The sequence below is a fragment of the Hypanus sabinus genome, chromosome 14 (genome assembly GCF_030144855.1).
Source record: "Hypanus sabinus isolate sHypSab1 chromosome 14, sHypSab1.hap1, whole genome shotgun sequence".
Classification (NCBI taxonomy): Eukaryota; Metazoa; Chordata; class Chondrichthyes; order Myliobatiformes; family Dasyatidae; genus Hypanus; species Hypanus sabinus.
Genome location: NC_082719.1, coordinates 54,385,267 through 54,400,791, shown reverse-complemented (window position 1 = coordinate 54,400,791; position 15,525 = coordinate 54,385,267). Strand labels below are relative to the sequence as shown.

The 15,525-nt window shown below is 37.4% G+C and overlaps 1 protein-coding gene across 3 annotated transcripts in view; it reads right to left on the bottom strand.

The window, feature by feature from the left end:
• The window catches only part of exoc1 (exocyst complex component 1), a 100,444-nt gene that overhangs the window by 43,028 nt on the left and 41,891 nt on the right, over positions 1-15,525 (bottom strand). For all 3 annotated transcript variants that reach the window (XM_059989230.1, XM_059989232.1, XM_059989231.1), the window contains exons 3-5: positions 10,641-10,771; positions 7,287-7,446; positions 650-837 (exon numbers count right to left, since the gene is read on the bottom strand). In XM_059989230.1, the coding sequence (XP_059845213.1) occupies positions 650-837; positions 7,287-7,446; positions 10,641-10,771 (479 nt within the window). The remainder of the gene's footprint in view (positions 1-649; positions 838-7,286; positions 7,447-10,640; positions 10,772-15,525) is intronic.

Genomic DNA, 15,525 nt, shown 5'->3' with positions numbered 1-15,525 from the left:
TCTGAAGTTCTCAAAATTAAACGTTTCTGGAAGAAAGGAACAACCTTTTTTTAAGTTGTCACTGCACTACTTTGAAACTGCAATGCTTTCCAAATGCCCCAAGTCAAATGAAGCACTCCTATAAAGTTACTATTTGCTGTTGAGATATCCTTCTGCTACCTCCATGTGTAGGAAAACTAAGTGGGTTTGCCCAAGTACCATTGGTTATGTAAATCAAATCCTCCACAGCATCATCCAGTACATTTCAATGACGGCAGGTGAACAGTGTGCTAAAGGGATACCTCTCCATCTTGGACCATTCAGTAGCAGATAGCAAAAAGCTACACAGCAGGCAGAGTACAGCAATGAACCAAGTTGTGATGAGTTATGTTGCTTAAGGCCAGATAGTAATTTTAATATCCTTGAAAGCTGATCACTAAAGTCTGTACACAATGACCTGGAGTTAAAGGGGCAGCCAGCAAAGCTTTGCAAATAATCATGTTGCTGATCACAGCTGGTAGTCATGATCTTAATATTTCCCAACAAACCATAATTATACATTTTACAATTTACCAGACAATGAATGTAATATTACTCAATAACCATTTTTGATACGTCTGAATCAAAATGGTCCAATCTAGCATTAGTTCTTTATATATTCTACACTCACCCCATCTAACACTTGTAATTCCCTAGACAATTTTTCTGCAAAGGCTTCAGCATTTGAGATAGCATATTCACAACCATCCATCATTATCTCAATATCTTGTTCTTCTCTTGCGTTCAACTCTTGGTATTCATCCAAGGATTCTTCATCCCCACCAGCCACACTTTGATTTTCGCCACTTGGAACAGACTCTTTGGAGAAATTTGGTAAAATGAAACTTGGTTAATCCTCAAGGCATTAAAATACTATTAAAAAGTTAGGTAGTGAACATATTTTACAATTAAATTTAAAAACAATGTACAGAATCATTAAACAGGTGAAGTAGTGTGATAGCCAGAAAGACATTTTATCTGTAATTTACACAAAAAACCAGTGTACCTTTGGAAGCCTTCCTTTTTCTCTAAGCAATTTGGTAACTTTGCATGTTTAATATACAGACTAGCAAACCTACAATGAATGATTTTCTTTAATATTTAAATATGTAAGGCAGATCTGGCATAGTTTACAGAGTTGCTGACTTTGCTTATCAAATTGCTCTCACAATAACCAAATTTATGCAGTGCTGTTGTGTTATGCAGCAAGTACACTTTTGGGAATTCTGGTCAGTACTGTGTTAACAAATACCAGATGGATTTACAGTTGGCAAGAAAACTACATTTGGGTCTTAAGTTAATTATAACGAAGGTTAACTAGGTTTCATGCATACCCCTGCCTTATCAAAATGTATAGGCTTATGCCCAACTGTAAAATTATCCACAATATGAATATCCTGCTAACAATTATAATCAGGATTCAGAGATCCAGGATGATTACAAAACAGACTATAAGTCACCAGAATCTGTGAACCACAATGCCAATTTCTGAGTTAAATATAAATGAATACAGCATGCCTAGTTGCTTGATTTGGCAAATTATGGAATTGCCATAGACTCAAATAGATGCAGGCATCAGGCTCCCTACTGTAATGTGTAGGTGTGGAAGGCCAAATGTGCCCATGCGTGCTGTACGTATGTGGTAATTCGCTATGGAACCTCCAGTCAGCTTGCTATTACTGCATACCAGACAATTGCTATTAGGTACACAGAGTTCTTTTGAATATAAAGCATGGTATACACAGGAGGGTTCAAATTCAAAACTGATGACAATTCAAAAGTTATTAACTGCTAATTGATCTAAGCTTAAGTAGATTTCCACATTGCTATATTATTCATGTATGCATATTATAAAAAAAAATGTGCACTATAGATTAATCACAAATGCTGGAGGAACTCAGCAGGCCGGGCAGCATCTATGGAAAAAAGTGCAGTCGACGTTTCCAGCCAAGACGCAGGAAAAATTCCCCATCATGTAAACACTTACAGGTTTAAATAAATGGCCAGATTTTAAAAGGGGCAATATGGTGAAGAAATAAAAAAAACAAAGATAACATGATAACAAATTTTGCATTTCTGTGCATTACATTCCGAGGAAACTTACAAAAAAGCAAATAACTTTTGCTCAAAAACAGAGATTATTCTTAAAATTTTTTAATTTTTTAAGTACAAGATTTACAATTCTTAACAAAACTTTTTAAAAATTAATTGATGAAAAAGCTAGTGTGATTGAATTATCTTTTGAATACATTTTTGAAAACATGTAGTTAAAATCTTTAATCTGGTTAAGAGTATTTAAAGGAATCAACCCTCCATCTTCCTACTTGTGATGAGGAAATTTGACGAGGCAAATCATGCTTTGCCCCAAAGTGACTGGTTGCTGACCCTGGACCATGCTGTTTCTTTCAGTGTGGTGTTAGACACAGTCTTCCAGTAGATTAGCTCAGTGAATTAACCAGTTATTTGCTTACTGACTAGCTAATCTGGGCAAATGCTCTATCACAGCATTCAGAGCATAAATCACAGCAAGGGATAAGAATGCCTAAAATGAGTCAATTACATTTTGCTGAAAAGCTGTTCCAAGTTACAAAGTCTAAAATGCCATAGAAAATACTAAAACCATTCAATATATTAGGAGTTAAGTTTACCATATCCTTGCACTTTTCTTTTCCTCTATAGAAATAATAGAAATTTGACCCAAGGCAATTATTGATAAAAAATTAAAGCAGGAATTTTGGCCTGGAAAATCATTTCAGTGCTGATTTTAGAAAGGAAGAATAGATTAACATTATAATTTTGAGATTTATGAAAACAGGATTTTTTTCCCACCATATGATCAGTTCTTCCAAAGAGAACATGAATTTTACATTCAAGATAATGGCTGCTGAAAGGATGTTGAATAAAGTCAGCGTTAGTTATAGGATAAATATATGTTACAAGAAACACAAGGAATTCATGTACATCAAGAATGTACATCTACCAAAGTGATTTTTGTAGGTGGGTAAATGAAAACTGAAACTTATTTAAAATGCTTATTCGGAAATGAACAAAGCTCCCAACACTTTTATAAATACATAAGCCAGTTCACATGTCAACTGGATTATCATAGGACGTTGAAGCTTTACACAGACGGGTTTAGGAGGTTTACCAGGATGCTGCCTGAATTAGAGAGCTTATTTTATGAGGATTGGTTGAGAGATCCAGGGCTTTTTCCTTTGGATGGTAGGAGGGTGAGTGGTGACTTGATAGATAAGATAGCATACAAATGATAAGAGGCATAGATCAAATTAATAGCCAGAGATTTTTCTCAGTACGTATATAGCGAATACCAGGGTCATAATTTTAAGATGATTGGAAGAATATATAAGAGGGTGGGAAGATGTCAGATGTAAGGTCTTTATACAGATTGTCGTCAGTGTGTGAAATGCCCTTCCAGGGATGCATTCAGAGCATTTAAGCAACTCTGACAGGCATATAGATTATAGAACAATGAAGGTTATATTGGAGAAAAGGGTTAGATTGACCTTTGTGGGCCATTGGGCCTGTACTCTGCTGAAATCTTCTATGTTCTATGATTATGAAGAATTCGAAAAGAAAGAACAGCCATGTCTTTTACCATGTGATGAACCAGAGAAAATGATGAGAGCAGCGTCAACCATTAGAAATGGTCTTTTCAATTATCACTAAATCCTCCGACTTCTTCACTTAAGAGTCTGAAGAGCACACTCCTTAAAGTTATCTCCCCACCGAAAATTGCCTTACACTTTGTTAATGATGACATGCAAGCCACAAATCAAACCAATGAGTCCATGATTCAACCAGTCTTGGTGAAGGCCAGAATCAGATAAGGCTGTGTTAGTAGCTTAATACTTTTCATTTCTTCAATACAGCATCTCATCTTACGCAAGCTTCTATCTAGAGTGGAATTAAGCTGCAACTCCGGAGGGAAACTGCTCAATCTGCATGGTCTCCACTTCACAGCCTAGGTCACCATAATCTCAGCAAGTGACACAGACAATGCTTCAGTAGGAGCAAGGATACCTTGTTGCAATTGTACAGGGCCTGGTGAGAATTTGTCTCGAGCATTATGTGCAATTCTGGTCTCTTTACTTGAGGAAGGATATTCGTGCTATGGAGGAAGTACAGCAAAGATTCATCATACATACACCTTAATAATAGTATTACGGTATGGAGAGAGATTGGGTGAATTAGGTTTATGAGCTGAGAAGAATGACAGGGAATCTCACAGAAACCTAAAATATTCTAACAAGTCTAGACAAATTAGATAGCAGGACAATCCAATCCTGGGATCACAGTATAATGATACCTCAAATAAGACTGAGATGAGCAGAACTACCTACTTCTGGTGAACCTGCAGAAATCTACACCACAGTGGGCAGTTGAAGTCAAATAATTGAATATTTTCAAGGTGCAGTGGGACATTGTTTTAGGGAAATAGAGATAAAGTTACAATTCATTACTGAACTTGGATGATCAACCATGATGATATTGAACAGCAGATTTGGGTAAAAGGAGTGAATATCCCACTCCTGCTTCTGTATCATACACATTTTTCAGCAGTTGAGTTCTAAGTCTCCAACTTTTTCACTAAGTACACAAGAAAATGGGCCACATTCTAAACAGCTGAAAAACAAAAACCCTCCACCAACATGCCAAACTTGACAACACAACCCTTGAACAATAAAGGTCTAAGGCAAGACCCTGGATTACATGGACTAAATGCAGAAGGAAGCCATTAAGCATATCAAGAACATACCAGCTCTCTGTAGAAAAATCCAATCTTATTTCTGCATTTCCCTGTAGCCCCGCAATTTATTCTCTATCACATTCATCAAGCTGCCATTTATTTTCACCAAGATGAATGATATTGGCAAAATAACCTATCAGCAGAAGGGAAGAAACCAAAGCACCCAGAGTAAACCCACATAGTCACACAGAGAAGATGTAATTAACACAAAAAAGACACGCAAGGTCTGGACTGTTGCTGGAGGTCTGAGGTAGCAGAGACAACTGTTGTGCCGCTATTCCATCCTTGCACAACTTGAACATAGACTCTACTGTATTAGGCAGGAGAGCGGGTAGCTTGCACTCCTCTTCTATTTATGCTGAGCTGTTGCATGCTTCCAATTCTCAAATGCCTTTCTGAATGCTCCTTTTCCAATTGGAGCAGTTGGTGGCCAGGGATCTCAAGGAGTGGGTGTGGATGTTGTATACCCCAGCCCCTCGCCCCTGAAGTTTTGAAGACATACTTGATTTTTAAAAATTTAACTGTTAGCTGATCAGTGCAGATACAGTGGGCTAAGGGTCAGTTTCCATGCTGTATAACAAGAGTCTCGACTCCTTTCATGATCCTTAAAGCAATCAGATATTCTCTATGAACCATTAAAACCATAATAGTAACTAAGTTATTCCTATTAACTACAATTTCCTTTGTACTTCCATGAAAATAGCATTCAACAGAGTTCTCTTGCTCTGTACAAATGAACAGACTGCTGAGTCATGCAAGTTCCTGATAGGTACAGAAATCAGAATATCTCCTTGTCCCGTCGTCTAAAATTGTATATGGACCCAGCTTAGTAAATAAATACCCCCAGAACCAGCATTACACATGGATTTAATTTCAAATTCAAGATGCAAAACCCAATTTTCAAGAGAAAAAAAATGCAGCCTTGGATAGCATTCTTGAAACAGAAGGGATGCAGTTGCTCATTCTCTATAGTGACCTGCAGTAAACACCTACTTGCTAGATATACACAATAGCTTCCTCAGCATCTGAAAAGGAAGGTTAAATTCCAGGTTATAAAATACTGTGGAAGTAAAAAGAGAATGCAGGAAAACTTCTTTTAAAAAACAGCTAAAACATAAACAAGAAAAAAAAGGTATATAATTCTTTAAGGATTTTTAATGAAGATCACCTTGCAGAGTCTTAATAATTAATTCCTAAAAATCCAGTGTGCTTATATTCTTAGCAGAGGAAAATGGTCAATATCATTTGAACAAAGGAAATTAGGATTATCTTAGGAGTTCTCCAAAATACAATGGTGTAGTCTCAAAAAGAAATATTTATGTTATTGGATAATGACATAATGAGATCTCTAATACTTGTGAACACTTCTAATGACATCTATACAATAAAATCATAAAGCCTCTTTTTACACCCAGAAAGAGCAGAGGTTCTGCCAATTGTGCGCAAAATGCTTTGGCATGTGCTGAAGTTATAAAGTGCAAATTTTAAAACAAGTAACACACACAAAATGTTGGAGGAACTCAGAAGGCCAGGCAGCTCTATGGAAAAGAGTAGGGTCCCAGCCACAAAACGTCAACTGTACTCTTTTCCATAGACGCTGCCTGGCCTGCTGAGTTCCTCCAGCATTCTGTGTGTTGCTTAGACTCCAGCATCTGCAGATTATTCTCTCATTTTTAAAAGTTAACAACCCATTTCTTTATTTGAACCCTTTATTAAAAAGTTGAACATCAATTATAGGTATACACCAGAACGACAAAAATAAGAAAACATTACCAACCTTCTGTGACCTTAGGAAGTTCTTTGCAGAGAAAGAATAGAGAAAGAGGATTAAAGGAAGATAAGCAAAGAAACATTATAGCAACAGGTAGCAATACAGATTAAAAAAGGCAGCATTTTACAGTGAATTCCCAAGACTGCCGCCAGGCTTGCCATATCCACCATTACAATGTGCTTTCAAGAAATGCCATCGTAACAGAAATATTTTCCAAAGATGTAAAAAACAGAAATCAAAAAATGTGTTTGCAGAAGTGAAAATGCTAGCCACTAAAATACTCATTTACAAAAAGGTTGAATTTATCTTATAGACTGACCACAATGCATACTGTAATTTTGAGGCCAAGATGAAATACACAAAGTAATATGGTGAAAAAACATAACAAGTCACTTTGATGTGAAGCAATTATTAGCATACTAATGACTATATTCTAATATTATGATAAGCCTGCAAAGAAAGCTAAAAAATTTAATTACATTCAGCATTGTTGCTTACATAAATATTTTGATTTAATTTTCATAAGAGCCATTAAAATACCGAGCAAAAAAGATAATGGGAGTTGAAAAGATAGATGGAACAGACTGAGATGTGTTATAAAGAAACTGAAAGAAAAAAAATTAATGTCTGGCAAGCTGTCATATAACTTAACAGGAGGAGGACAATTAAATCATGTGAAGACTGTCATTTCTACTAAAATGAGATGTTTATCATCACACTGAGACTCACCTTCCAATAACTGTGAACTAACATTGACAAACTCGATCTTCTTTCTAAGATATCGCTGATTAAGTTTCCAAATACAAGAAATGAAAGCATTTTTCTCTGCTGTGCTGCTAGCAAGCCACTTGTACACTTTATCAAAGTGCAAATCAAACTCTGGATTCTCCTGCAAGAATAGATAATATAAATTCATTTAGTTCAAGTATTTGATTTTAGAAAAAAATTAATATGATGACAAACACGAGAAAATCTGTTGGAGATTCCAAGAAAGACGCACAAAATGCTGGAGGAACACTGCAGACCAGGCAATGTCTATGGAAATAAATAGTCTACAATTCAGGCCAAGATCCTTCTTCAGGACTGGTATGATGAAACAGTTCATCATGAACATCAAAATATACAGAGTTTGGGACCTAACAGTATTTTCAAAGTGATAACACCCCTATAGTCAAAATACTAAAATCAGAATTTCTAATTGAACTTCAGTGTGGGAATCTGGACCAACAAGTGGTAAGGGAGCAAGGCAGATATCACATAGTAAACCAGATGCAGAACCATTGAATAGCCAGACAGCAAATTACTGGTGTTTTACTGTACATTCTTCAATCACAAAAAATAACTATTTTTGGTATGTTTCTCAATTTCTCCACCCATCAGTGAAGGTACATTCACATTATTTTTTCACATGCTGATCTAACTTCTTCAAAGTAGTCCTTCCAATTTTCCACTCTCCATAAGCATAACTCATCCAAAGTACCCTTCCCATACAGGCACTGCTCGAGTCTTCACTGAACTACACTTAAATATTGGGAGGCAAGATGTGAAATCCTTATTCTCAAAAGGTTCTGCTTTCCAGTCTTTTTATCCCCCATTCTCCACTGCTCTAACTTTTCCTTACATTCCCTCACCCAAACTCAAAATTTGTAAATACTATACTCTTGTGCACTTCTTGCCCACTATGTTGGTTTTTTCTTTCCTAACCTCCAAGTTCTTTCAGCCTTTAGTATTTTTAGCTTGCAGTAACAAAATTAATTTATAGCTATTAAAACCATCTTAAACTCTGCAAGAAAAATAACTACTGCATGTCTGAAAATCTCTAACTCCTCACTCCTTCTCTCCCACTTACACATTTTTATGCCACAACGTGCTGCAAGTTGAGACTTCTTAGGAGCACAACTGTCACATTATAGCAGAATTACCTGTTATGAGCTTTCTCTGATATTGGATTCACCTTTCACCTGGGATATTTTTATGTATTAAATTTACTGTATTCATATAAATTGTTAGTCATGGCTATAAAGTTGTCAGCATCAATTAAACATCAGAAGTGATATCCTTTTTTAATTCTTATCATTATTTAGAACATGGGGAAACTGTTCCAAATTTTTGGAGCCAAACTCATCTACTTTCTGAAAAATAAGTGATGCTCAGAGGCAACAAGAAACACTTAGCAAGATCTGAATCTGTGTTTCTGTCTGATCAACTTTGAGCTGTGGCAGTGGCTGTATTTCAGCTCTAAAGGCCAGCCTAATAGAGTTAACAATTGCTAAGTTAGAAGGACTAAAATATTTTGGTTCTATTAATTCTATCAATATAAACACTAGAAAAAAAATACAAAAGTTCTGGATTGCTCTTTTGGGAGATGGTTCCAAACTTTCAGCTCAATACCCAATAAGGAATCCTGAAAAGTAGTATACTTTCAATTCTGGATGTTAGCTCTCCGGAGGAAAACTTTCATTCCAACTAAGCCATTTGTGCACTTTCTCAAATATTATTTTGACCATGAAAGGCACCCCCTCAAATGTAATATAAAATCAGAAAAACAAGATACCCTACCAACATTTGAGATTACCCATCCCATTCCTTTGGGGTACTGACTCACCTTGAAGAATGTACAATTTAGTAGAGATCGATGGAACAGAGTGAATAGCAGCTAATAGCCTCTACAAGAGGGTTTTGATTTCTTAAAATAAAAGCTTTTGGTGGGGAGTGGCAAGAATGTACAGCTGCTTTCCATGAGAATACAAGGAAGTACTTCAACATTATTCAGATTTTGCTTCTGATCTTCCCTTCCCAATTTTAGTTTTATTTTGGATTTTTACCACATTACAATTCTACTTTTACTACAAGGATTGGTCACAGGGCTATGAACTTCTGTGCTCATCAATGCTGCTACTTCACAATTAATTGACAGGATGCACACTTTGAAATTGCAATTTGAACTCCAGCCAATCCATGATCCATAACCCTTTCCATCAACCCTTATTTTATAGCAAATGTGAATGCTCATTCAGTAGAACGCAATGAAATTACTCCGCATTGAGAGTCCACTAATGCACCTTTAAGCTCCAATTCACATTTTGATTAATTAGCATATGAAGGAAACCCAAAGCAAATTTTCTACATTTGGACAGAGAGACAATGGCTACTACAGAGAAGGACAATGTAGTGAGGGGGGTGTGGGGGAGTAAACCAGTAATGTTAATGGTCATGAAATAGAAGACATTGATGGAAAGCTGTATCTTATTGATCATGAACTTCAGGAAGGGGAGGTCAGAAGAACACATACTAACGCTTATTGAGGGGGTCAGCGGTGATCAGCTTCAAGTCCCTAGGCATCAACTTTTCAGAGGATCTATCCAGAACCCAACATATCAGTGAAATTATAAAGAAGGCACACCAGTGGCTAAACTTCCTTAGGGGTTTGAGGAGACTCGAGCAAATTTCTATACATGTACCATTGAGAGCATTCTAACTGGTTGTATCATCACCTGGTATGGAGGAGCCAATGCAAGAGGATTGTAAGAAGTTGCAGAGGGTTGTAGACTCATCCATTCCCATTATGGGTCCAGCCCTACCCATTGTTGAGGACATCTTTAAAAGACAATGCCTCCGGAAGGTGGTGTCCAACATTAAGGACCTTAAACATCCAGATGGTTCCCTCTTCTCATTACTACCATCAGGGAGGTGCTTTTGGAGTCTGAAGACACACACTCAACATTTTAGGAACAATATCTTCCCCTCTGAATGGTTCATGAACACTACTTCATTGTTCTTCTTTTGCATTCTCTAATGTTTATTGAATTTTTTATGCCTTGCACTGTATTGTCGCCACAAAACAAATTTCATGACAGATGCCATAAACCCGATTCTGATAAAAAAAAAGCAAGTAAACTAGATCAAATATAGTAACAAACAAAACCTCAAAAAATTCTCCACAATTTAAAAATATTTAGTACTTTCATTATTAGTAACAGAAACTTGCAACATTCAGAATAATATTTCATTCCTCATTATTAGTGTAATCAATCTGACCGAAACATCCAAGTTTCAGTGGCCTTTCAGACCTTTTCGTTTTACCTTGTTAGCATCTTTAGCATCGACAACAGCCAAATCTCGCAATGCCCATGCTGTCTGCCGTTTGTAGAAATCCCCCTTATCTGACTTCTTCACCTTAACAACATTTACTTGAACTGGTCGCTCTGTTGTTACTGCAAAAATCAATCAAAGTTAATAAATCAATGAGCAATAGAATAAAGAGGCTGAAAACAAAGTATTATTAACATAATAAAAGGGCTGAAATAGCGATCTTAAAGACTAGTGCAGAACTAATGTTTATTCGACCCTTTAGATAAATATTGCACAGAACCTCAAAGAGTTCAGTAAGGCTCAATTCTTCCAACAATACCCTTAATAGATATCTACCTTTTTAATTACACTTCCATACAATCTTTGACACATTTTTCTATGAAAATTATTTCGATCGCAATAAAACTTTTCATCTCAGATAGTTAAATTTCATTAGCTATGAGGACTTGATCCTCATGTTTATGAAAGTTGGTACTGTGTTTTGCACCTTGGCCCCAGAGTATGTAAAAATGCTGTTTCATTTGTCTGTATTCATGGGTATGATTGAATGACATTTAAACTTGAACCTGAACTTCATATTCATACATTTATACCAAAGACCAAAGAGAATATAATTTTGATCAAACCTGTTATGTAAAGGAGAAGCTTCCAATTCATCAACTGACAATGGTAAAAAATAAATAAATAAATGCTGACTAAATTGCACAGACAATTGAAAAGGTAGAAGCAATGCAGAAGGAATAACAGTGTCAGAGGAACTGAAATGAACAATGTCAAAAAGACAATGAAGAATAGAGGGACTCATGATTTATGGGGTAAACATGATGAGTCAGTCTACAGGGGTGAGGAAGAGCATTTGATTGAGCAGTTACAACTTCACACTCAATGTCAACAAAACCAAGTAACTAATTGTTCACTTCAAAAAAAAAATGGAAGTTGGATTCCACCTTTCAGTTCTTATTGGTGGGTCAGAGATGGTAAGAATTAGCAGCTTTAAATTCTTGGGCATTAACAGCTCAGATGACGTATGCTGGGCCCACCACAAATATCCAATCACAGAGAATATATGCCAGTACCTCTACTTTCTTATAAGCACAGGGAGATTTGGCAAGTCACCAAATACTCTATCAAGCAATCAGTAGACCATTGAAAACATCCTGACTATACATCATCTGGTACAACAAGTCCATGCGCAGGATTGTAAGAGGCTGGGGAAAGTACTGGATACAGCCCAGCCCACCATTGAAAGTATCTACAGGAGGCGTTGCATCAGTGCCAGAATCAATCACCAATGACCTCACCACCTGGGTCATGCCCTCTACTTCCTGCCCAAGTACAAAAGCCGCCCAGTTCAGCAACAGCTATTTTCTTACAGCCATCAGGTTCTTGAACTGACCTAGCCAACCCTAATCTTCTCTCTGCAAAACTCCTAAAGAACACTTCTTGCACTGCCATGGACTTGCCTCTGGTTCATTTTTGCACTTATGTCTTGCACAATCTTTTTCTTTGCTGTCACAAAAACTTTATGCATAATCTATGTACAGTACAGCAGTTTCGTGCAATATCTGAATCTTTGTGCCAGTCATGCTGTTGCAAGTTCTTCATTGTACCTATACCACAAGACAATAATCTAATTTTCAAGAACTACTTTATAGAGGTTGGGGCTATTCATGCAAGGAAATTAACAGTAAAAAAAAATAACCAAAGTTCAGTTTATTTTCTGGTATGTGACCTGCCAAATGTGCTGACTATTCAAAATTCTTATCAGCAACTAGAAAAGGTTTTCATAGAAAATTGTATTATATACTAGCATGTGAAGTGAAGTGACAGATTTTCATGGACATGGATAGTATCTGATAATAGAGATAATCATCTGGTGAGATTCTCCAGCATATACAGTCGGCCCTCCTTATCCGCGGGGGATCGGTTCCAGGACCCCCCCCCCACCCCCCGCAGATACCAAAAAATGCAGATGCTTATATAAAATGGTGTGATATTTATATATAAACTACGCACATCCTCCCGTATACTTTAAATCATCTCTACATCACTTATAATACCTAATACAATGTAAATGCTATGTAAATAGTTGTTCTACTGTATTGTTTAGGGAATAATAACAAGAAAAAAAAGTCTGTAAATGTTCAGTACAGATGCAACCTTTGTAGCTCGTCTGGAAACACTGATGCTGCCTCGGCATCAGCCGATGATTCTCCCGTGATCTTTAAGTTCTTGAGGCTGTAGCACTTTACACAGCCAGCCAGCCATCCCTTATTAGCTTTAAATTCCTTCCTCTCGCTCACAACACAAGTACTGAACGAATGAGATGCGAGGTGAACAATGCTCAAACAACAAGTAATACTTTTAATCATCTCTAGATTACAGTACTTATAATACCTACTACAATGGAAATGCTATGTAAATAGTTGTTACACTGTCTTGTTTAGGGAATAAGGATGCTTTGGAGGAGGCTCAATAACACTAAAGTCAGGAACCGTGGAGGTTGAGGGCTGAGGACCACGTTGACAAGCCACTTTGCAAAAGATCTAAGATTTCTACTTCCTTGGTGAGAGAAAGCACGTTACACTCCCTCTTAGCTTTTGAGGAATTGCTTTGACCACTTAATTGCTTTTTAGGAGCCATTTTTTTCACAGAAACAAGGTAGCGACCGAACAAGACGCGAAGCGAACAATGCTCAAACAATGAGTGTTGGAGAGAGAACTTCCAGCTTTTCCCAATCTGTGGTTGGTCAAATTTGCACATGCAGAACCCACGGATAAGGAGAGCCGACTGTAATGCATTTCACTCCATCTCAAACAGACAATGAAATGGCAAATGATAGAACAAGAATCCACTGTACAAATCAAAATTTTAAATCCTGCTGTTCGAATCATATCACAGCAAAATGCCTAATGTCAGATATAATTAGACTACAAAGCAACTGGATAAATCATAAAAATACATAAAAAATAACATAATTAAATTGCCTCTTAATAGGTTAACGTCCCAGAGTGCTTTATGGAAAGGATGTAATTTAGGACAGATAATTAGCATTAAGAAAAACAAAAAGAGGCAATACACAGCAATGAAATGGTGAACAGCATAATGACAAAGAATAGAACAGACCTACAAGTGGAAATGTTATGGTCCAGAAGAGTGGAGGAGGAATCTGTAAACAAACTCTATTCCTGAAGCAGCCCTTCATGACACAGGTGCATCTCAGCGGTGTGTGCTTAGCCCACTGCTCTACTCTCTGTGTGACTAGGCTTAGCTCAAATACCATCCATAAATTTGCTGATGATACAACCATTGTTGGTAGAATCTTAGATGGAGACGAGAGAGCGTACAGGAGTGAGATATGCCAACTATTAGAGAGGAGTCGCAGCACCAACCTGGCACTCAACGCGAGATGATAGAGCTGATTGTGGACCTCAGGAAGGGTAAGACAAAGGAACACAAACCAGTCCTCATAAGGGGATCAGAAGTGGAGAAAGTGAGCAGTTTCAAGTTCCTGGGTGTCAAGATTTCTGAAGGCCTAGCCTGATCCCAATATATCAATGCAGCTATAAAGAAGGCAAAACAACAATTATACTTCATTAGGAGTTTGGAGAGATTTGGTATGTCAATAGTAACATTCAAAGACTTCTATAGATGTACCATGTAAAGCATTCTGACAGGCTGCATCACTGTCTGGAATGGGGGGTGGGGGGTTACTGCACAGGACCAAAAGAAGCTGCAGAGAGTTGTAAATTTAGTCGGCTCCTTCTTGGGTACAAGCCTACAAGGGTACACAGGAAACCTTCAAGGAGCAGTTTCTCAGAAAGGCAACATCCATTATTAATGACACCCGGCACCCAGGGCATGCCCTTTACTCACTGTTACCATCAGGCAGGACTTACAGAAACCCGAAGGTACACTCAGCAAATCAGGAAGTTACTTCCCCTCCGCCATCTGACTCCTAAATGGACATTGAACCTGTGAACACTACCTCACTTGTTATATATTGTCTCTGTTTTTGCACGATTTTTAATCTATTCAATATACAAACCCCATTTCCAGAAAAGTTGGGATAGTTTCCAAAGTGCAATAAAAACAAAAATCTGTGATATTTTAATTCACGTGAACTTTTATTTAACTGACAAAAGTACAAAGAAAAGATTTTCAATAGTTTTACTCACCAACTTAATTGTATTTTGTAAATATACACAAATTTAGAATTTGATGGCTGCACACACTCAACAAAAGTTGGGACAGAGTTAAAATAAGATTGAAAAGTACACAGAATATTCAAGTAACACCAGTTTGGAAGACTCCACATTAAGCAGGCTAATTGGTAGCAGGTGAGGTATCATGACTGGGTATAAAAGTAGTGTCCATCAAAGGCTCAGTCTTTGCAAGCAAGGATGGGTTGTGGCTCACCCCTTTGTGCCAAAATTCCTGAGAGAATTGTTAGTCAGTTCAAAAGGAACATTTCTCAACGCAAGATTGCAGAGAATTTAGGTCTTTCAACATCTACAGTACATAATATTGTGAAAAGATTCAGAGAATTCAGAGACATCTCAGTGCTTAAAGGGCAAGGTCGGAAACCACTGTTGAATGCGCATGATCTTCGAGCCCTCAGGTGGCACTGCCTAAGAAACCGTCATGCTACTGTGACTATTATAGCCACCTGGGCTTGGGAGTACTTCAGAAAACCATTGTCACTTAACATAGTCCATCGCTGCATCCAGAAATGCAACTTGAAACTGTATTGTGCAAGGAGGAAACCATATATCAACTCTATGCAGAAACGCCTGCGAGTTCTCTGGGCCCAAGCTCATCTCAGATGGACCGAAAGACTGTGGAACCGTGTGCTGTGGTCAGATGAGTCCACATT